Genomic DNA, 21,012 nt, shown 5'->3' with positions numbered 1-21,012 from the left:
CGTTATACTTCGTCGCTGCGTCAGCGTTTTAGTTGTTGTTTTTTTACTTTTCCAGCTGGATATAAAGACAGCGATTTTTTTGAAATCACGCTGAAGGAGGACGAAAAAAGTCATCGCGCGATCGATCGGTCGTCGTGATGTTTCGAACGCGAAGACGGACACCAGCCAAAGGAAGCATCCTCCACGCTGCTCATAAATTGACCTCTTGTGGCCAGGTGTGACCGAGGGGCCGGATAACAGAACATTTCGCCGTAAGTCCGGCAGGCTACAATTTGTAATACGATGCTAAATATCGTAAAGAACACGACGCTTAAGTATGGGTGTCGCTATGGTGAGATCGTAACTCTCTTTGTCCTTAAGAGCTGTTGCTGTTGGGCATTACGTCATTAGGCCCACGACACCACTGGGCGATCTGCTGCTAGGATGACATCAACGGGCAACCATCCAACAAAGCCATCGTGACGCCATCAATGCTCGCACTGCAGCCGTTACGTGGCTCAGGTAAGCATGACGATGTCAGTAGTCTTGATGATGTTAATGACGAAACGAATTAATTATTAACCCTGTCATTACTTATTTAGTGTTGATAATTGTTACCGGCGACGATCGACTCACGAGTGGTCCTGACAAATCGTAAGTTGTCGATAAAACTCTGAGCGATTGGTTATTTTTAAAGGGCGCAGACGTTGCTTTTAGAAGCGACGCATAATCCTGGGCACGGCTTTGCAGGTGAGGGCCGTGTCGCGAGCGTTTCTTCCCTCGAGCTTTCTCCACGCACTACTGCTGGCTTCTTCAACCGTTCCCCCTTCAACTCCCGAGGGTGTCCCACAAGCTTGCAAGCTGAGCCACGCACTGCTCAAGGCATCTTCAACTCGCCTGAAGATGCTCCCCCCCTCCCCCCCCCCAGTAGTGTGTTAGGCGAAAGCTTGAAAAAAAAACAAAATACTCAACACACGGCCTCACCTGCAAGAGACAGGGCCTGCTTCAACATCTCTCCGATCGGGGGGGGGGGGGGGGGCTCAGTAGAGCGGCTGTGTGGAGGGGCCACACCATAACAGTGATGCACCGCTAAGGGGAGTGAACTTGGGGGGCCAAAGTGGCATTTGGTGGCGCAGAGCCCCACCAAATGGCACTCATCTAGTACCGGAACCCTGGGGAACACCAGACTTTTATTCTTTAAAGGTCCTCGCAATTACCATTTTTTTGTCCTCCTTTAGATCATTTCAAATACACCCGTGCGATGGAAAATCTCCTTCCTTCGCAACGATCTGTAACGTTTAAGCAGGAATTGAGCTCCATTCCATTCCACGCTGCCGAGCAATCCTCTCAGACTCGGCTCGTGCTCTCCGTAAATGCAGATTGCACAAACTCACGTCGGCCGAACGAACTCAGCTATTGCACGAAGCCTACCTGGGGCCTGGTCTCCCCTTCGACAAAAAACGGGCGGCCCCGAACCACGCTCAACACGGCGCGTCGGCGACTGATGGCCGGCAGCGGCGTGGGGTGGGTGAGAGAGGGGGGGTGGGGGGGGCAGTGGGGGGCCGGTGGTGGCCGCGGAGGCCACGGAGAACTTTGACGGGCTGGGCAACCCCCCCCCCCCACTTCCTCCGCTCGCCGACCCGACACCACGCACGCTCGCGGCCCGGGTTAACCGCGGAGGGGGCCGTCGTGGGGCGGAATGGAGCGTGACGCCCGCTCGAGACGCTCAAGACGTGCAGGCGAAGTAGTCCTTGAGCGGGGCGAAGAGGTGGCGGATGACGGGCACGCTCCACGAGCGGCCCAGCAGCCGCTGGCGCGAGATGCGGCTCATGTTGGACACGTCCGTGTAGTGCACGGGGAAGCCGAAGATCCTGCACGCGCGAGCGGGCGCCAGCGCCGGTCAAACGGTTCAGTCTTCAAATGGTCGGCAATTAAATAATCACGTCTAAAGATAAAATAATAAATTAAATTAAATAATAGAATACGACGTTTCGATTGCAACACAAGCAATCATCATCAGGCATAATGAAATAGCGAAATAAAATCTAACCAGAAAACTATAGACAGACATATTAGCAGACAGATATCACCAAGATACATAGCGAGAGCAACACAGGTAACAGAGAGGGGTGATCGTCTCTGTGGGGTGGCCTTAAATAGACAGAGGGGGGGGGCGGAGGCAGAGAGAGGGAGGGGGGTTAGAGAAAAAATTTGCATATCAATGAGTGGTCAACAGACGTGGTGCTGCAAGTACGATGACACGGCAAGCAAGCCTGAAAATCAGGAGAAGGACACACTAAAATTAAATAACCCAGTAAAATATCGAAATGTAATGTAATACAACACAGAGGGTCGGTCAACACACAATTAACGCATAGCCTGGTTGATTACGTATTTCAAAGATTGCTAAGTTAGAATTTAAGTGTGAACATTCTAAAGAGGACACAAGCAGAGAAAACAAGTCGCCAAAGAGAGAGAAAAAAGATAAGCTTAAAACTTCCCCGTAGAAGTGGTTCAATCTTAATTTTAGACGTGACTTAACCGAAAGAACCAAATAATAATTCCTGCAGTCACGGAAGTTCTAAAATTAAGAATTAAATAATCGTAATAATATTAACATATTATTAATACGATTGAAACAAGCTATTGTGTTCTTTGGGTAATTTCACGTAGATAGAAAATAAAAAAATTAAGTGAACAAAAATAATAAAAATAAAAAACACAAATGTAGACTGTAGCCTGGTTCTTAATCGGGGAGCACATGAACGAATCTTTGTTGAATAGCCAGTGGGCTTGCAAACTACCATCGTCTTAGAGAAATCTATTTCGTGTGAGCCAGCCGCATTCAAATAATGATCAGCCACGGCAGAAGTATTGGTCCTAGCGTGTTTCAAATCTGCCTAATGCTGATCGTTATTTGAATGCGGCTGGCTGACACGAAATTGATTTCTCTAAGACGATGGTAATTTGCAAGCCCACTGGCTATCAACAAAGATTCGTTCATGAAGCCATCCATATATACAGACACAATTTCAACCGAGAGGATGGTTATAAACTCAGCAATCATTGTAAAGATGTCATCAACCACTTTGGGTCATGACTTGATTTGTGTTTTTTTGTCAAGGGAGCACAGGTCAAGTCATCACTTGATTTGTGTCGTTTTCTTGTTGTCTGTCCCCAGAGCGCATATGCCCCACCCACTTCGTTCTGACACCGAGACGTTTTGTGGCACTGCACGTTCCGTTTTTTTCACATTGGTGCCCTCTGACCCCAGGACACATATGCCCCGCCCACTTCGTCCTGACACAGAACCGCTTGTGCCACGCCCATTTTTGAAACCTTTATAAACGGCTGCCTTCGGTGACCTTCCAGCTCCTTCCTCCTGAAGACGATCGCTTGTGTTGTGATCAAAATGTCGTGATTTTTGTTTTTATTTAATTTTTATTACCGAAAGAACCAAGAATAAGTTTACATTATAGACTGCCAGTACGCTCACTCAGTTTAATAACCATTGCTACAGTCTACATTATAGACTGCCAATACGCTCACCAAGCTTAAAAACCAGGCTACAGTCTACATTATAGACTGCTAATACACTCACCAAACTTAAAAACCAGGCTACAGTCTACATTATAGACTGCCAGTACACTCACTCCGATTAAGAACGAGGCTACAGTCTACATTAGTGTTTTTTGTTTATTTTATTTTTATTTATCATTTTTATTCACCTTATTTTTAATTATTCTTTTTCTTCTATCTACGTGACTTTACCGAAAGAAGAAAAAAAATATTGATTCCTGCAGTCACGAAAGTCTAAATTTAAGCTATTTTGTGTTTTTAAGCTTCTTTTTTTTTTACCAGGCATAGCCCACTGAGCTATGTAGCTCTTTTTCAGAAGCAACCTGGCCACAATTGGTAGCTCAACAAAGTGGCTTAACACGTGAAAATGTATAGCAAGCCAAATTTTCTCAAGGCTTGATCTTAAATGTGGAGGAAAAAAACCAGAGGACCCAGAGAAAAATCCACGCAACCACAGGGAGAACATGCAAACTCCACATATAGAGGCGTCAGGCTGGGGATCGAACCCACGACCTGCTGCATACTAGGCAAGGGAGTTAACATCTCGCCACCGCGGCGCCCTAAGAATGGCGATGATAGCTGCTAACCCCTTACCCCTCACCTCCGATTAGCACGGTTGGCTACATACGGTGAGAAATAAGTTCAACAGCTGCCTGCCGAGTAGCGCACACAGCACACACGTTACACAGACAATGTTGTCCCGCGTCCGACCTCATAGCCGCAACTGCATAGAGCGAATTTTGGGTAGGAATAAGTTAGCCGCATATACATTGTGTAATCACACACAACCGAACCTGGGTAAAGCAGGGGAAACCTGTAATTACGAGAACACGTCCCCGGAGACATTTAACGCTGTGCCGGCCTCTGCATGCGGTTGGAACCACTGGACGAACCAACATTGACCCAACGTTCCACGTTTACTCGGATGACAAGAGCGCTGTGGCCAGGGTTAACGTCTCCGTTAAGATACGCCCTGGATGGACAAAAACGACGGCTTGGTACGGCTCCGTCTGGCAACGGCATCAACGACCGAGGTGGACGGAGGGTCCCGGTGCAGGCTAGCGCCGGGTGCCCCTGCGTCTTGCCAGGACTCTCACCTCTCCATCTCGGTGCTCCACAGGATGTCCTCCCGACCGTTCATCATCACCGGGAAGTGCTGGTCCTTGCCCTGCTTGATGGAGTTGGAGCGTGTGGTGATGGTCCGGATCTTGCTGAACTGAGGACGGCAACGGGCGGACAGGGGAGAGGATCGAGTCCTCGCCTCGTTGTCCACGCCGTCGTTACCCAGCATGCACGCACAACAACGCATGCCTGTGAATGGCAGGTGCCCAGGTGCTTGGATCCCTCCCCCCACCCTCATGAAAAATGATGTGCCTTGCTCTCTCCATGTCTCTCTTTCTCTGTTGTCTTTCTCTCCATCTGCCTCTCTCTCTCTCTCTTCATCTATGTCTCTATCTACATGTGTAGGTCTCTCTGTATGTGTCTGTGTCTGTCTGTATGTATCTGCGTGTCTCTGTAGCTACCTCTCTCTGTATGTATATTGAACTTCTTTCGCACCGTACATAGCCAGCCGTGCTAATCGGAGGTGCTTCTACGTCTCTCTGTACATGCATCTCTCTCAAGGGGTTGTGGCCGTACCCTGGCCGTGCGGCCGTGCTCCAGGCAGTCCTGCAGCTCCAGCTTGTCCACCGCAGTGACCGCCAGGGGTCTACGTGACGCACGCACGCACGCAGTCAGGCACGCAGTCAGGCACGCAGGCCACCGGCACACACCATACGAATTGCACACCCCGCACACATGCACCAACAACAACAACGGCCGCCATTCGCTCATAAGTCATGGAGACATCACTAAGGTGCTTCGCGCCAAGCTATACACAACAATACGCTTTATTCCTAACCCTAGTGGCTTTTGAGATTAATGTGTTTGCATGAGGAGCTTTTGTTTAAGCAGGCAAATGCTGAACCGGTTTCGACTTTCTGAGTTTCAACAGCAGAGTCAGGCTTGTTAAACACTCTGGTCTCAAAAGCCAACTGCCAAATGGGCAAAATCATCTTTTCTGTTTATGCTTTGAGAAACAGAATTCATTTCTGCTTTTGCATATATTTACCCACAATGCACCACAACAACGCGTGCTCCGGCAGACGCTGTCAAAGGGGTGGCCTTTGACAACTTGCCTGTTCATGCCCGGAAGATTCCCCCAGAAGTAGCGGGCGCGATGAGCGGCTGAGATATCTTTGGCATCGATCATAACTGGGTTGCACTGCAACAGAATGAGAGCAAAACCGGAAGCAACCACAGTCGTCACCGTCTGCATCCACCCTGCACGTAACGACGACGCACAGTCACCTTTCTGTCATTCCACCGCTGGATGTGGGCGTCCCCGCGCATCCTGCGGGTCGCGCGGTTAATTTGATCATACTTCACCACGCTGGGTCAGGGCTGGCCGGGCGAACGCGGGGAGCATAGATGCTGGCGAGATGTTAACTACCTCGCCTGGTACGCAGGAGGTCGTGGGTTCGATCCCGACCCTGACGACGTTATATTTGGAGTTGGCATTTTTCTCTCTCCCCGTGGTCGCGCGGTTTTTTCTCCGGGTCCTCCGGTTTTTCCCTCCACATTTAGAAACATGCTTTGAGAGTATTTGGCTGCTGTAAATGTCCACGTGATAAGCCACTTCAGCGAGCTATCAATTGTGGCCAGGTCAGTGGCCCTTACCTTGTGAAATAAAATAGTTTTAGTAAACCATAGTACAGTACAAAGCCCTGTTTTGGTCTGTGGACAATCGAGGCTCAACCCTGCGATTTGTTCATAGGCTTGGGGTCATTAGGGTTAGGCCCTAGCTCTCAATGACGCTTGCTCCACACATATATACAGGGACCTCCTTCGCCCATTATGTTCCAGCAGGGACACTACAGTCTCCCCCCCCCCGCCCGCCTCCGCACGCACCTCGAGGAAGCGGGAGATGTCGCGCTTGTCGTTGTTGCCCATGGCGGCGACGTTCTCGAAGAGCCAGAAGAAGATCCGCTCCTCGCCCTCGCGTGGCTTCGCCTCGTTCATCAGCCGGTAGTACTCGAAGAAGAGTCGCCCCGTGCCCTCTGCGCCGGCCACGCCGACACACGCAAAAGACAAAGATCCCCCCCCCGCCACCGTGTAGCCTTTAACAGACTGTCTGGGGCAAGCGCCGTTAGCGAGCGCCTATGAAGGCCGACACGGCACATGGAGCCAAGATCACGCCCGGCCAGTCGTCTTAGTCTCCCTCGTGATGATGTTGACACACCGCACCAGGTACTAATTTGAGGCTGAGTCGACCTAGGGGAGACTGGTTCAGATAATCGTCACTGGTGTTGGCTGTGAGCGGGAATCGAACTCGGGTCGCCGGGTTGGTAGTGCAGCGCACCAACCGTTACACTACTGCTCAAAAGACAAAGGTCCCCAATATTAACAGACTGTTGGGAGAAATGCTGTTAGCGAGCACCTCTGAAGGCTGGCATGGCACACAAGAGAATGGGTGGCCAAGTTCATTCCTTTGTCTCCCCAGTGGCGATGTTTTTCACACACTGCACCGCACCGGGTGCCTTGAGTCATTAGTGAAAGGCGCCCTACGAATAAATGTCAATTATTACTAGTAATTCTCCATTTGAAGCCAAGTTGACCTAGGGGAGACCCAGGACTGGTTCAAATATATACGTCACCGACGTTGGCTGGGAGCAGGAATCGAACTTGGGACGCCGGGTTGGTAGCGCAGCGCACTAAACGCTACCGCTCCGCACACACACGCAACACACACAAGACGCCCCTTGTCCCGTTACATCTGCCGTGGCTATTCCACGTTGTGCTGCCGAGGGTGTCTCACCGTAGAGGCCCTTGCGCGCGGGGTTGACGATGGAGAGGTCGCTGCAAGGGCTGCCGCCGATCACCAAGTCGAACGGGCCCCACTTCTGCAGCTGCGGACGCGAGCACACGGTGAGCGAGCACACACCGAGGTGGAATGAGTGTCGTGGTGTGGGGGGCGCGGTGGTGGAATGTATGCGGGCGGTACGGTGATGCAATAGGCGTTTGCGTGGCGGTGGCGGCAGGGTCGGTGGGGGTGGCGTGGTGGCGGTGTGGCGCCGCACGTTGCTGTAGGTGAGGTTGCGGATGTCCCCGATGTAGGTGATGTCTCCGGCGTGCCGCACGGTCCCCACGTTGATGGAGTCCTGGCAAACCTCGGAGGCGACGTAGCGCTCCACACGGATCCCCAGTTCCTTGAGCACCAGCAGCCCTGCCACACGCACCCGCGTGTAAGACGCAGGCGAAGATGCCCCCCCCCCCCTTGTAGCCCTTACTAGAATGTTGGGGAAAATGCTGTTAGCGAGCGCCCACGAAGGTCGGCACGGCGCACGAGAGGGTATCCAGGCCAACACCGCGTCCGGCCGCCCTCTGTCTCCCCAGTGCTGAGGTTAACACACCGCACCAGCCACTTATTTAAGGCCAAGTAGACCTAGGGGAGACCCAAGATTGGTTCAAATATCCGCCACTGTTATCGTTCGCGAGCAAAAAATCGAACTCGTGTCACCGAGTTCGTAGCGCAGTGCGGTAAATACCACCTCGTACACTACAAGCGTGCACAGACGTCACACGTCTCAACCGTAAATCCACCAAGCCGGTGCCAACATTGTCACAAGGCGACAATATAACTCGAGGCCTTAACTGCATCGTACCTGTGGCAATCCCATCAAAGAGGGACAGCACTTTGATCGGCCTGCGGTGGTCTGGCGTGATTGGTGGGTACAGCTTCGGGGGCTCCTGGGAGACACGGGGAGGGAGGGAATGGGGAAGGAGGGGGGAGGAGAATGATGAAGAAGAGTGGAGAAGAGAAGAGCAGAGCAGGAGAGAGGTGATGGGAGGAGGCACATGGTGGCATGTCTGTCCCCTCACACCCAGCCCCTGCACACAAGCGCTCCGCTCACTCCTGCCGATACGGTGCCCAGCACACGGCGACGAGGTCCCACCGCAGACATGCGGGATCGGTGCCACCCGCTCGCGGTCAACGCAAGGGGTCAGCGGCACCGCACGGAGCTCGAAGGGGGCACGGGGTTACACGGATATCTGAGCAAGCGCAGAGATTCGTTGATGTCGACCGATCCGTGGGTCCGTCGGCGGGATGGGGGTCCCGCAATGCGGTTCGCGTTCATTGCCGATACTGCTCCCGGCCGGGACGGTTAGAAGCACGCGACGACGGAAAACGGCGTCCGCGCATCTCGAGGATGCCCGCGGCGGCGCGCTTGTTTACGGGCGGTGACGCGGCCTGGCGGGGTGGCGCGTTTTTGGCCGCTCGTTGCAGAAGTCCGCGGTTCGGGTCACACGGCCGCCCTGGTAAACGCCGTGCCGGCATGACGGTCCAACTGTGCCCAACGTTGAAAACTGCTCTCGAATTACCCCGATGGGTAGAATCACGCCGTCAAAACTCCTGTGGGCTATACCCGTCCGTGAAACGCAGCACCCCCGCCGTCGTGTTCAGCCCCCCCCTCCACCCCGAGCTACCTACGAGAGTGGCGTCCGAGCGACGAAAACGCTCGCGGACAAATCCGTCGTTCAAAACGCCGGGTGCGCTCCTCACAAACTCCTGGCTGTGGGTGTTGGAGAAGAGGTGCTGGAGGCGAGCGGGCCAGTCGGGCCGCGGGTTCAGGAGGCCGCAGGTGGCCAGCGAGGGCCGGCACATGAAGCAGCGCCAGGGCTCCTCCTCGATGGCCGTCTTGGCCGTGCCGGAGCCGACGAGCAGATCCACGCACTCCACGCAGAAGCACCTGCAGCCCGGCAACGATCTGTTAGCGGGCAGCACCTATGAAGGCCGGCACGGCACACGAGGGGGTGGGTGGCCAACACCACGCCTGGCCGCCTTTGTCTCCCCGGTGGTGATGTTTACACACAATGCCAGGTTCTCATTTGAGGCCGAGTCGACCTAGGGGAGGCCCAAGACCAGTTCAGATAATCGTCACCGGTGTTGGTGGCCGTGAGCAGAAATCGAACTCGGGTCGCCGGGTTCGTAGCGCGGCGTGCTAACCGCTACACCACCGCTCCCCCCAGCACCACACACACGCACACACACACGTACGTGACGCACAGCGCCACTGTCAACGCAACCAGCGCTGCAGCTGCTACTGCTGCTGCTCCTATTGAAGGCAACGCTGAAATTAGAATTGTTTTTGGGGGGGGCCCGGGTGGGGCGATGCAATGGGAGTGTGAGTGGGCACGACGTAACGAAGTGCGCAGGAACAACGGGATAGATTGGGTTGGGATTAGGGATCGTGTGTGGGGTTCGGGTTAGGCTGAAGGATAGGTTTAAGAACATGGTTGGGGTTAGGGTCTGGGTTGGAAATAGGGTTAGGCATAGCGTCTGGGTTAGGGTTGGGGTTAGGGTAAGCATGGGATTAAGATAGGAATAGACTTGGGCTTGGGGAGAGGATTAGGTTGGGATGTGGAATAGGTTTGGGCTTAGGGAGACAGGATAACTGAAAAGGCTCGGGTTGGGGATTGGGTTACTGATTTGATGCGTTACTGGTGCGATGTGTGAACATCGCCACTGGGGACACACAGGTGGCCAAGCATGGTGCTGGCCACCCACCCCTCTGTATGCCATGACGCCTTTCATAGATGCTTGCTAACAGCGCTTGCCCCAACAGACTGTTAAGGCGACACGTGTGTATGTTGAACTTCTTTCGCGCCGTACATAGCAAACCGTGCTAATCGGAGGTGCAGGGGAAGGACAACAAACTCAACACAAAAATCAGTTCGAACAAAACGAGTTTTAAATCTAGATTTAAAAGTGCATAGCTCCAGTGGCTTCCTAATATCGGAACGGAAGAGCGTCTGAAAGCGAGCGATGCAGCGATCGTGTGCGCTCACTCGACGGGGGATCGTTGTGTAAGTGAGTGTACTAGTGTGTGTACGAGTGAGCGAGTGAGTGTGTGAGTGTGAGCGAGTGAGTGAATGTGAGCGAGCGTGTGAGGAAGCGAGTGTGAGCGAGTGTGCATGTGAGCGAGTGTGCGAGTGAGTGAGCGAGTGAGTGAGCGAGTGAGTAAGCGAGTGAGTGAGCGAGCGAGCGAGTGTGCGCGTGAGCGAGTGTGCGAGTGAGTGAGCGAGTGAGTGAGCGAGCGAGTGAGCATGTGAGCGAGTATGTGCGTGAGCGAGTGTGCGTCACACACCGGAAGCAGTTGATGTTCCCGCACATCAGCACCTCTCGACCGCCACAGCAGATGGAGCAGTAGGACTGGTACCCATCATCGTCATACTGGTACGCACACTCCATGAAGGTGATCTGAGCGGGCACCCACACAGACAGTGTCACACCACACACACCACACAGCCAGCGTCACACCACACAGCCACCGACACAGCACAATGCTCAGTACAACATTTTACATGGGCTTTGGTGGTGACGTGCATTGGTGAGCTATGGTGAGGAGTGATAATGTGTGGTGAGGTGTACCGCCGAGGAATTGTCACGGGTACTGGCGAGGAACGGTGAGGTGCGCAGGTGAGAAGTGACGCGGTGTACTGGCGAGGAACGGTGAGGTGCACTGGCAAGGTGCCGTCTCTTCACCTGACAGCTCTGGCAGATCCCTCCCTCGAACAGCGGGTGCTGGGCACAGATACGAGGGCTGCCGCACGACAGGCAGATCTCTGCGAGGGGGACACGGGATGCACGACGATGAATCATTAAACACGTCGCCTCGTCGCCTGCATTCGGTTTCCGCCGCGTCGTCCACGCTCGGCCGGCTGGCCGACCGGCTCCCTGACCCAACGCCGGCATCGGAGGACAAATTGAAAAGTTCGAGCGATTTCAAACGAACCCTGTAGGTCCTCTGCAATCGTCGCTGCCACCTCTTTGGTGTCGCCAAGTGTTAAACGTCTTTTCCGAACTTATTGCTCCACTGTTTCAGTATAATTCAGCAGGGTTTTTTTCTTACAAGAAAAATCCCATGTAGCCAGCTACCCAGCTAGTTTTGGTGGCAACGGCCCCGCAGCCACTCACAATGGAGTTATCGTCGCGGTAAAGAGGAGCCCAGCCAGCAGCCAGCCAGGAAACTTGAGGCATGGATTAATTTTAACAGTAGTACGATCATTTAAAAACTATTTACAAGGCACACATTTTCACGAAATTACAAGGAGACAAATTCCAGCCGCAACTCAGGAGCGTCGAGCCAGGCTCAGGCTTCCTCATAGGCCCGACGCAGCAGACAGCCTTCAAACGTCTCTTAAAAGCGGCGGTGGATTTGACACGGCAGCGTATTGGGTGTTGGACACCTGCTGGACATCTGCGAAAAACTGTGACATCTGTGAAATCGAGCTACGCAGCTCATCGTATTTCTTCAGTCTCAATGAAGATGAAAGATTCCGAAACTCTCTAGGCTGCACCCTGCCTGGCCACCGCACTTCGCAAGCTATGCTGCCCCTAAAGTCGTTGGCTAGGAGGCAGTGCCAGATTATCCTAGTAGCAAAAGTAGCTACATATGTAGTAGTAGCTACGGGCCCCGCACTTTCAAGGGCCCCGCGCTAAATGCTTTCAAGCTATCAGTTCCGGTTCAATGATTCTGCACTTGCTCTATTACTATAGTACTACACCGCCTTCAACTTTTATGAACAACTGGGTGTTTAAGGTTAGCGATTTGTCGTATTATTTGGCTGTATAGCAAATGAAAAAATACAATTACTTTACTATGCAAGTAATATATTTGTGTTGTAATATTTACGTTTTTTTTTTATTTAGGGCCCCTTTATAACATATGTTACAGGCCCCGCACTAGCTTAATCCGGCACTGCTAGAAGGTTGTGGGGGGCTCTGTGTGGCCCATTGTGACGGGGGGGGGGCTCATTCTCACCCTCAATAGTCCGGATGTCCTCCTGCACCTCCTGTATGATCTGCTCTGTAGACACAGGGAACAAGCAGCAGACTCAGCCGCTACAGAGTACAGAGTCAGTCGCAGAGGTCTCTGTGAACCCTCATGCGGTGAGTGTACACAAATTGTATTAGTACAATAGTCACCCCATCATCTAAATGAGTTTAACATTTTTGTAAATTAACACTGTAATTGTATTGTGATCGGCCTAAAATAAGCTTCCCGAGCCGGCTTGCCCTCCAGGGAATTTATGAATTAACACTGCATTACGTTCGTGCAATATTTTTGATTTCTCAAGCGGCACAGCAGTTGCTTTTGCTCCGATTTCTATTCCCATCATTTCTGTAATTAATTTGTTTTGTTTTTGTTACTTTGGTGCTCCAGGGCACTCGGGCAAACGAGACTCTATCCTGGCCCCGCGCCAGCTTCAAATTTGCGAGGTCGGCGTAGCACGGTTTGAGTTTGGTTCTGGCTCGGCTCAGCAAACGGCCAGTGGAAAAAGCACCCGTACCGGGAGGACGTGGGGCTGGCTCAGCTCGGGACAGGGGGGGCAGGGTGGGGCGGGGCAGGGCGGGGTGCAGGGCAGGGGGCGGTCAGGTTGGGCAGGGCGGGGGGTGGCGGGGGGCAGAGTGGGGCGGTGGGGGGGGGGGGGTAGTGTGGGGGGGTATGGTGGGGGCGAGGGGGGCGGGGCGGGGCAGGGCCCCCCTCACCTCGAGGCAGCAGGGCGAACGACTCGATGGCGGCGCACAGCTTCTGGCGCTTGGCGGAGCGACGCTTCTCTTCAGCGAAGAGGTGGATCTCCTGCAGCTTGCGCTTGCTCGACTCCAGCTCCTCTGCGGGGATGGCGCGAGATTGGATTTTGACCCCCGTAGAATTCTGATCCCCGGGGTCAGAACGCTATAGGTTATTTAAACACTACCCTTTCACCCCTGCCAGCCCCTCCGCCCAACACTGTGGCCTGTTGAATTCTGAGCCTGGCCGTTATTCTGACCCTGGAAGCAGAGAGTCGCATGGCTTGAAGAGTAACTGACCGTCGATGTTTGGGTCACGTCGCTCGAGCAAAATGTGCGCCGTTAACCCTCCTCCGCCCGACGCGGGCAATTAGCAAAGTTGCCACGCGAACAGACGTGCTGATTTATTACTGCTCGATCCACAAATACGAAGGAGACATCGCAGCGATGCACTACTCCGCTCCTGCTGACGCGGCTGTCTGCCTCGACCACCTGAATGTGAAACTGTATCTACATGAGCCACACGAAAGGAGGAGGAGGAGGATGAAGAAGAAGACTGCTTCAGCAGCAATGCCGGTGTCTTGGAGAGTCATCGAGAACATTTACCAATTGGCCGTGACGTAACATTGACCGCGGAAACCTACGAGCGAAATTTCCTCTCGTAGTACTTGTCAAAACAAGTCGAGCTGATTTCCCGCTCAAACGAGCATTGAGACAGCGCCCACAATCCTGGTCACAGCTCTGAGCCAGTGGTGGATGTTCCACATTCCTCTGACGGGGGCGAGTATTTCCATACGACAACTACAATCGACTTCCACACAGAGCGGTACTCATTTTATCGACCCCGGAACGGTGATGTTCAAGGTCAATCCCCCAACCACCCCCACCCCATAACCAGGATTTGTGAACTCGCGACCTTCAGATGGTGAGCCGCTCGCCTTTCTGCTGAGCCAGCGGTTTTTGGCTCGACATCGAGCAAGGATGGCGGTCGCCGCGTCGCACGCTTGCAGGTGCGCTTCTGCGGCCGTCTGGAACGCTCTTCCTTCCGATATTAGGAAGTCACTGGGAGCTATGCACTTTTAAATCTAAATTGAAAACTAATTTCTTTCGAACTGCTTTTTTGTATTTAGTTTCTTGTCCTTCCCCCACGTCTCCAATTTTCACGGCTGGCTATGTACAGTGCAAAATAAGTTCTACGTACAGACATATTCTGACCCCGGGTGGGAATGTCTCCGCGGGAGGAGTCATGTTTCTGTAATAGAATCGTTTACCCCAGAGTCCAAATAACAAAGCAATCTGCCCTCGGGGGTATACCCCACGATCTCACACTATACGGTCGCACATCTCACTCGGCAGGGTAATGAACGAGTGAATTCACTCCGCGGTACTGGGCACGTGAATTAATCAACGAACGCCTAACCAGAGAGGCCGGTGTAGCACGGTTTCGTTCGGGGTCGCCTCGGTAAAGAGCCAACGGAAAACCGACCGTACCGTGCCGCGAGGGCACCACGCTCGTGCCATCTCACCGGGCAGAGGGACGAGCCCCTTGGCTCCCTTGGGGGGGAAGTCGCTCATGGCCCAGTGCATCATGGGAGAGATGCGCTCCTCCAACGAGAGCCCGGGCTCCGTGTCGCTCTCCTCCGGCTGCGGGAACACCTTGTTGACACGCTGGCTCGCCACCTGAGCGCGTGGGGGGGGGGGGGGGCGGGTGGAATTCATCTCAAGTTAATTTGGTTTAATAACCGGGTGGTAACTCGGGAGATGAGGATCGTATCATTTGCAAGGGTGACCCGGGCCGCCGAAATGACACAGGCCGAAGTTACTGGCGCGAATAGGAGAGTGAAATTCATGGGCACGGTAGTAGCGGTATGAGAGTGCTAAGGAGGCAAATCAAGGGTGGCACAGTCGGGTTTTTTACAATCGGGTTTAAATGTCTTTTTATATTAAACCCGATCATCTGAGATTGGGAGAAATCCGGTTTAGTTGGTTATAATTGCAGAACCGCACTTCGCCAACTTCTCAACGATGGGCTTCATCCATTCCAAGCTAAGGAACTCACTGGCGCCCACGATTGTGGAGAAGCTCGTGTTCATCAAGACCAACCTGCCCGCCGCATTCTACGACTACCCCGTGCCCGACGGCCCCGAGTACGATGATAGCAGCACCGACGAGGAAGCAGCCTAAGCCTTGGATCAGAGTTTCGTATTCATTAAACCAGGTTTTAATTCCACGAAATCGGGGTTAATTGTATTAAAGAAAAAACCCGATGCCTGCCGCTAAAAAAAAATCGGGTTTTTTCCACCCATGAGGCAAATTGACCACCCGCACGGTGAGCGAGCGACTGCAGCGAATCTGTGCGTGAAGCTCACGGATACAGTAAACACAGGAGTAGCGATAGGATAGCGAGCGAGCAAGCTCCCGCGAGTGTGTCCAGCCAGCGTGGGGAGGTCACCTGCAGGGCCTGGTAAATGGCCTTCCTGTAGACCAGCTTCTTGGCGTAGGTCTGCTGGTTGAAGTTCTCCTTGAAGTGGCTGAACGGCATGAGCTTGTCCACGGCCACCTGCGCGGTGGGGACGGAAGGAGAGGTGGGGGGGGGGGTCAGCGGTGCCACCTTGCCAGTTCTCTTTTTTTGCCGAACACAGGGCCCTAGAGGCCCCAAAGTGCCAAGCGGGCAGCAACAAACAGCACCGACGAAGGTACAAGAGGCAACAAGTCGTGTGTACTGTGTGTATGTTGAACTTCGTTCGCACCGTACGTAGCCAACCGTGCCAATCGGAGGTACGGGTGGTAGGACATTAAACGAAATACGAAAAGCAGTTAATGCATTTCTTTGAATTGAGCAAGGTTGTCAGAGCTTGGGACGAACAGACGAAGGGAGGAGGGAAAAGCAGACAGAGCGGCGTTGCGACCGGCAGCGTGGTGATCAAACACACCCGTTGCCCATTTACGTTTCAGCCAATTTATTTCAGGACTAACCGAGCCGCCCCAACCCCCGGCCGGCCGCAGCCGCCCGGCGACCTCACCAGCGAGAACTTGCAGTCCCCGAACCAGCAGACCCAGCGCGTGTCCTCGGCTGCGCAGCACTGGCCCGTGTCCTCCCAGGACACGAGGACGCCCGGCCACCACGAGAAGCCGCGTATCTTGCCCCACACGAGCTCGCCCACGGCGAAGCCGCGCTCCTGCGGCTGCTCGCACGCACGCGGGGTAACAAAGACAAAACATCACCCCTGTACGGCCTTCAATAGACCGCTGGGGCTGAACGTGTACGCACGGGTAAGGGTATGCATGGGTGTGAACGGGTACGCGTGGTGTGCGTGTCTGTCCCGGTGCCCAGGTTCCCGTGCCCGGCTCCTCTTGCCTGCCTCCCCGTGCCCCCAACCCATGCCCACCCCCCCATGCCCGGCTCCCCGTGCCCACCATACCGTACCCAATCCCCTGTGCCCACCCCCCGTGTCCACCACCCCATGCCTGCCTGCCCACGCCCACCCACCGTGTCTGCCTCCTCATGTCTGCCTCCCTGTGCCCATTTCCCTGAGCCCGTCACCCCGTGCCCCCCAGACCCGTGCCCCCCGTGCCCGTGCCCCCCGTGCCCGCCACCCCGGTGCCCACCGGCACCTGCTGTTCTCCAGGAGTCTTGGCCGCATCGCGCTCCGCATTCTCGGCATCCGGGGCGGCCGAGCCGTCCGAATCCCTGAGCGGCTCCACGTCGGGACTGCCCCTTGGCGGGACCAGCACGTCGCTCACGTCCGAGATCACCTCCACCGCCGCGTCCTCCTCGTCCTCCGCGTCACCGTCGTCCGTGTCAGCCCCATCGTCGTCGCCGTCGTCGCCGTCGTCGTCGTCATCCGACAGCACGACCGCCCGGGGCTTCGGCTTCAGAGAGGGCACCGATATTTTCCTGGCGCCGGCGGCGGTTTTGACGGCGGCCGGGAGGAGACGCGTGGGCAGGCGAGGCCGATTGCCGTCGGGTTTTGCCGGCGGCAGCGGCGGCGGCGGCGGCGAGAGCTCGGCCCTCGCCGCCTTGCCATCGCTGGGGGAGGGCGACAGCTTCTTGGACGGGACGAGCAACACGAGGTCGGGGGTCGGCGGTGCGGGTGCCTCGCCGGGCAGGGGGAACTCCAGCTTCGCCGCGATGGGCAGCAGGCGCGCCTCCGACGGCGGGAGGCACGGCGCCGGCGTCACGGGCGGCGGGGAGGAGGAGTCGCGCTTGAGCACCAGCAGTGGCGGAGCGAGCGATGGGAGGAGCGGAGGAGGCGCAGGAGACGGCTTGCCAGCGCGCGTCGCCGTGCGCACGTGGGGCAGCTCCCCCTCGCGGAGATCGCAGGGAGGAGCTGTCGTTGCGGAAGCACCGACAGACGCGCCGGCGCTACCAGCGGCAGCAGGAGGAGCAGGAGGAGCAGGAGGTGGAAAATCGATCTGCGCTCTCATCAGCAGCAGCTGGGAGGGCAGCGCCGACGAAGTGGCGCGCGACCGTTCTCGCGGTCGCTCCGGACGACGGCACTCCGCGGGATCGGGCGGGCGCCCCGCGTCCTCCGGGAAGGCGTCTGAATCTGGCGGTGACGGCGGCGGTTTTGGCACGGGGTTTACTACCGTGACGTCGTCGTCGTCGTCTTCGTCGTCGTCGGCGTCATTGTCGTCGTCGTCGGGAGGTGGTGGCGGAGTGCCGAGCGACGCCGACGGCGGCCTGGAGACGGAACGGCGAGGCCGGAACCGGACCCCCGAGGGCTCTGTGGCCATACGCTTCTGCCGCTTCTCCTGGGCGAGAAGGGACAACGCGGGGGAGGGCGGCGCACGCAGCTCAGGAAAGCGGGCCCGAGGCACGGCCTAGGAGACACACGGCAACCAGCAGCGGCGCTTGTATCACCCGGCAACAACATCGGTAGCATCGGCAGCAACGTCAGTTCAAACTCGGGCAGAACCGGCGGCAGTGCAATCGCTCCCGGCAGTGCCGGAGCATCGCTACGTGTGTGTCACTTCACACCCTGGACACTCTTGCAAATGATATGTTCCACCTTGAGGGATTTTACACGTGAGATGCTTTGATAAGAAACAAATAATGAAAGCAGCACTAGCTATGTGTGTATGTTGAACTTCTTTTGCACCGTACATAGCCAGCCGTGCTCATCGGAGGTGTGGGGGAAGGATAACAAACTAAACACATAAAGCAGTTCTAAAAATCAAGATTTGAAGGTGCATAACTCCATTGGCTTCCTAACATCGGAAGGAAGAGCGTTCCAGACGGCCGCAGAAGCGCATCTGAAAGCGCGCGATGCGGCGACAGCTGCAAGAGCAGCATCATCATCAGCATCATCAAACGTGTGCGATGATTATCATAATCACAATGTGGCTCTTTGACTTGGGCCATAGTCGACCAATTAGAAAGTAACAATGTGGTCCACCTTTCTTAAGGACCGCTGTACTCGTTCTCTGCAATATTGACGTCTTTATCTCGTTGTTGCCGCTGTATGTCCAGCTTCGTATGTATGTTGAACTTATTTCGCACTGTGCGCAGCCAACCTCGCACACGCGGCACCGCGGATCGCCCCGTGTGTGAAATATCCGGGCGACTGGCTGAACGGGACCGCCGTCGTCCGCGGAATGAATGGAATAAACTTGGCGAGGGAGATATGCTCACAGGACAGCGCGGTGTCCGACGTACCCGGACGAACGGAATTTCTGATCTGCGTCGGGATGGCGCCGGTGGTGGTGCATCAAGTTCCGCGTGCGAGTGCGCGCGTCAGTACCGTGGCCGGGGAATGAGAATCGGCGGCTTCGGTAGGGGGGCATTTTGCCAGCCCCTGCGCCACCGCTCCCAACCACAATAAAGATCGCCCATGTAGCCTCGAACAGACCGTTTGGGGCGAGTGCTGTTCATGAGCACCGACTAAGGCGGGCACAGCACGCGAGAGAGGGGTGGGCGGCCAACACCACGCCCGGCCGCCTTTTTATCTCCCCAGTGCCCGATGTTTACACACTTCGTCAGGTACACGTTTAACGGCCGAGTCGACCTAGGCGAGCGAGGAAGCCCAGACACACACACACAAAGTGCTACCCCCAACTCCACAACTCCAAGGGGAAACGATGGTGGCCGTGTGTTTGACCCCCGTGGCTCACATTCGTGACCACGGCATCCAACCAGCCGAAGACAAATTAGAAGGCATCACGAGCGCCCAAACACAGATTCCGCGTTTAATCACGCGGATATCTGTAAACACGGAGACAGAGAGCGAGTGAAGGACGTGGCGGCAGGGAGAGAATAGGAGGAGGAGGAGGGGAATGGTAGAGGAGGAGGAGAGAGAAGTGAGAAAGTGTGAAGCTAGGAGAGGAGTGAATGATGGCAGAGGAGGGGAGAGGAGAAAAAGAGAGGATGGGAGAGATGGGAGGGGGGGCACATAAAGCAAAGCATTGGAAAAAAACTAAAAAAAAACTAAATGATGACCGAAGCAAAGTGCCGACTACACTGAGCATCTTCTTGTTTCCTCTGATCGTAAAAAAAAGGAGGGAAGAGAGGAAAGGATGGGAGAGAGGAGAGAGGACGGGAGAGAGGAAGGGAGTATGGGAGAGGAGATCTCCAGGAATTGGCAGCCCTGGCGGCGTGTACAGTGCGACTTGGCGGAGCGAGCCGGCAGGAGCCGCGCGCGGCCAAAACCCCGCGCCGGGCAACGCCTGAGCCCCCATCTACTGAGGCTCTCCGGAAAGCCAACCGGGCACTGGCATTACCCCTCCCGCTCTGACACCAACCAGCGAACCTAACCAACCAGCCAGTATTACTGACCCTACCCCTAACACCAATTATCGAACCAACCAGCCAGTATTACTGACCCTACCCCTAACGCGAACCAGCGAAGCAACCAGCCGGCAGAACCAGCCTTTGCCACTGATCCTGTCCCCTACCCCGAGCCCCCCCCCCACCCCCTCCGCCTTGGAAATCTGCCAGGCTGCCCCTCGTCAAATTGGGTTCTTATTTCAGATTTCACGACGGCGTGATTTGGGGCACAGCCACGCCGCGTCTCGCCCACCCCACTCGCGAATGAGATGAATTATTTATTTAGGAGAGCCACTCACTGAGCTGTAGGACTCTTTTCCAGGAGGGCACTGCTGGACTGGGTTTTTTTTATTTTAAGATGTTTTCAGCCAATGAATGCGCTCGTTGTACACGTGGCAGGAAAACCGGAGCACGCGGAGAAAACCCACGCCTCGTGCGAGGGGGGCAACATTCCATCCCCGAACAGATGGAGACAGATGGCGATTAGTCCACTTGCTGTTACCGCCTTCTCCTGGCGAGACAGGGTATAGCAACCTCCTCGACCCCCTCCCCCCCCCCGGGTAATGGAGTTTCAAAGAATTTGTGCGGTGATCCACCAACCCTCGCTTCAGTGCGGGGGGGTGGGGGGGAGACCAGCTGCGTAGCTTGTCGAGTACGCAGGCGGTGCAACTGCCCCAGGGCCCATGGGCTGGAAGGGCGGTGGGCGGCGTGGCCACGACGAGAGGGGGGAATTGAACCTTATGGCGGTACCCCGGGGTACCATAGTTCTCGCATAATGATCCGTGATGCAGTCACGTTTAGTCTGTTGATGGTCGGCGACGCGGCAATCGACTCATCTCGACGAGCTGTACTCACGATGCACCACTACGGTGCGTGCCGCGAGCGTTCAGGGTTTCGGCGCAATCGTCCTCGCTGCGTTTCGACATCGCCGAGTAGCACTGATGTCGGATTGATTGGTACCCCAAGTCGCGGAGTGAAGTACACCCCTGGAAAAAAAAGTGTCCCTGAAATAAAACATTTAATTGCCTCGGCCATTTTGTATTCTTTGGTACCCTGGACTACCGCCAATTGTAGG

The 21,012-nt window shown here is 55.2% G+C and overlaps 1 protein-coding gene across 1 annotated transcript in view; it reads right to left on the bottom strand.

Moving 5' to 3' along the window:
• Positions 1-1,535: 1,535 nt before the first annotated feature.
• LOC144724348 (uncharacterized) overlaps positions 1,536-21,012 on the bottom strand; it is a 49,327-nt gene continuing 29,850 nt past the window's right edge. Inside the window, exons 7-24 of the mRNA XM_078603411.1 lie at positions 17,836-17,926; positions 16,781-17,721; positions 16,195-16,356; positions 15,624-15,731; positions 14,698-14,851; positions 13,151-13,273; positions 12,423-12,467; positions 11,144-11,223; positions 10,746-10,858; positions 9,161-9,347; positions 8,262-8,346; positions 7,677-7,822; positions 7,415-7,505; positions 6,508-6,656; positions 5,736-5,821; positions 5,197-5,266; positions 4,656-4,774; positions 1,536-1,850 (exon numbers count right to left, since the gene is read on the bottom strand). Of these exons, the coding sequence (XP_078459537.1) occupies positions 1,706-1,850; positions 4,656-4,774; positions 5,197-5,266; positions 5,736-5,821; positions 6,508-6,656; positions 7,415-7,505; positions 7,677-7,822; positions 8,262-8,346; positions 9,161-9,347; positions 10,746-10,858; positions 11,144-11,223; positions 12,423-12,467; positions 13,151-13,273; positions 14,698-14,851; positions 15,624-15,731; positions 16,195-16,356; positions 16,781-17,721; positions 17,836-17,926 (2,895 nt within the window). The 3' untranslated portion in view covers positions 1,536-1,705. The remainder of the gene's footprint in view (positions 1,851-4,655; positions 4,775-5,196; positions 5,267-5,735; positions 5,822-6,507; positions 6,657-7,414; positions 7,506-7,676; positions 7,823-8,261; positions 8,347-9,160; positions 9,348-10,745; positions 10,859-11,143; positions 11,224-12,422; positions 12,468-13,150; positions 13,274-14,697; positions 14,852-15,623; positions 15,732-16,194; positions 16,357-16,780; positions 17,722-17,835; positions 17,927-21,012) is intronic.

Source organism: Lampetra planeri, chromosome 2 (assembly GCF_965212315.1).
Source record: "Lampetra planeri chromosome 2, kcLamPlan1.2.h2, whole genome shotgun sequence".
In the NCBI taxonomy this organism is placed as follows: Eukaryota; Metazoa; Chordata; class Hyperoartia; order Petromyzontiformes; family Petromyzontidae; genus Lampetra; species Lampetra planeri.
This window is presented reverse-complemented; position numbering and strand designations above follow the sequence as displayed.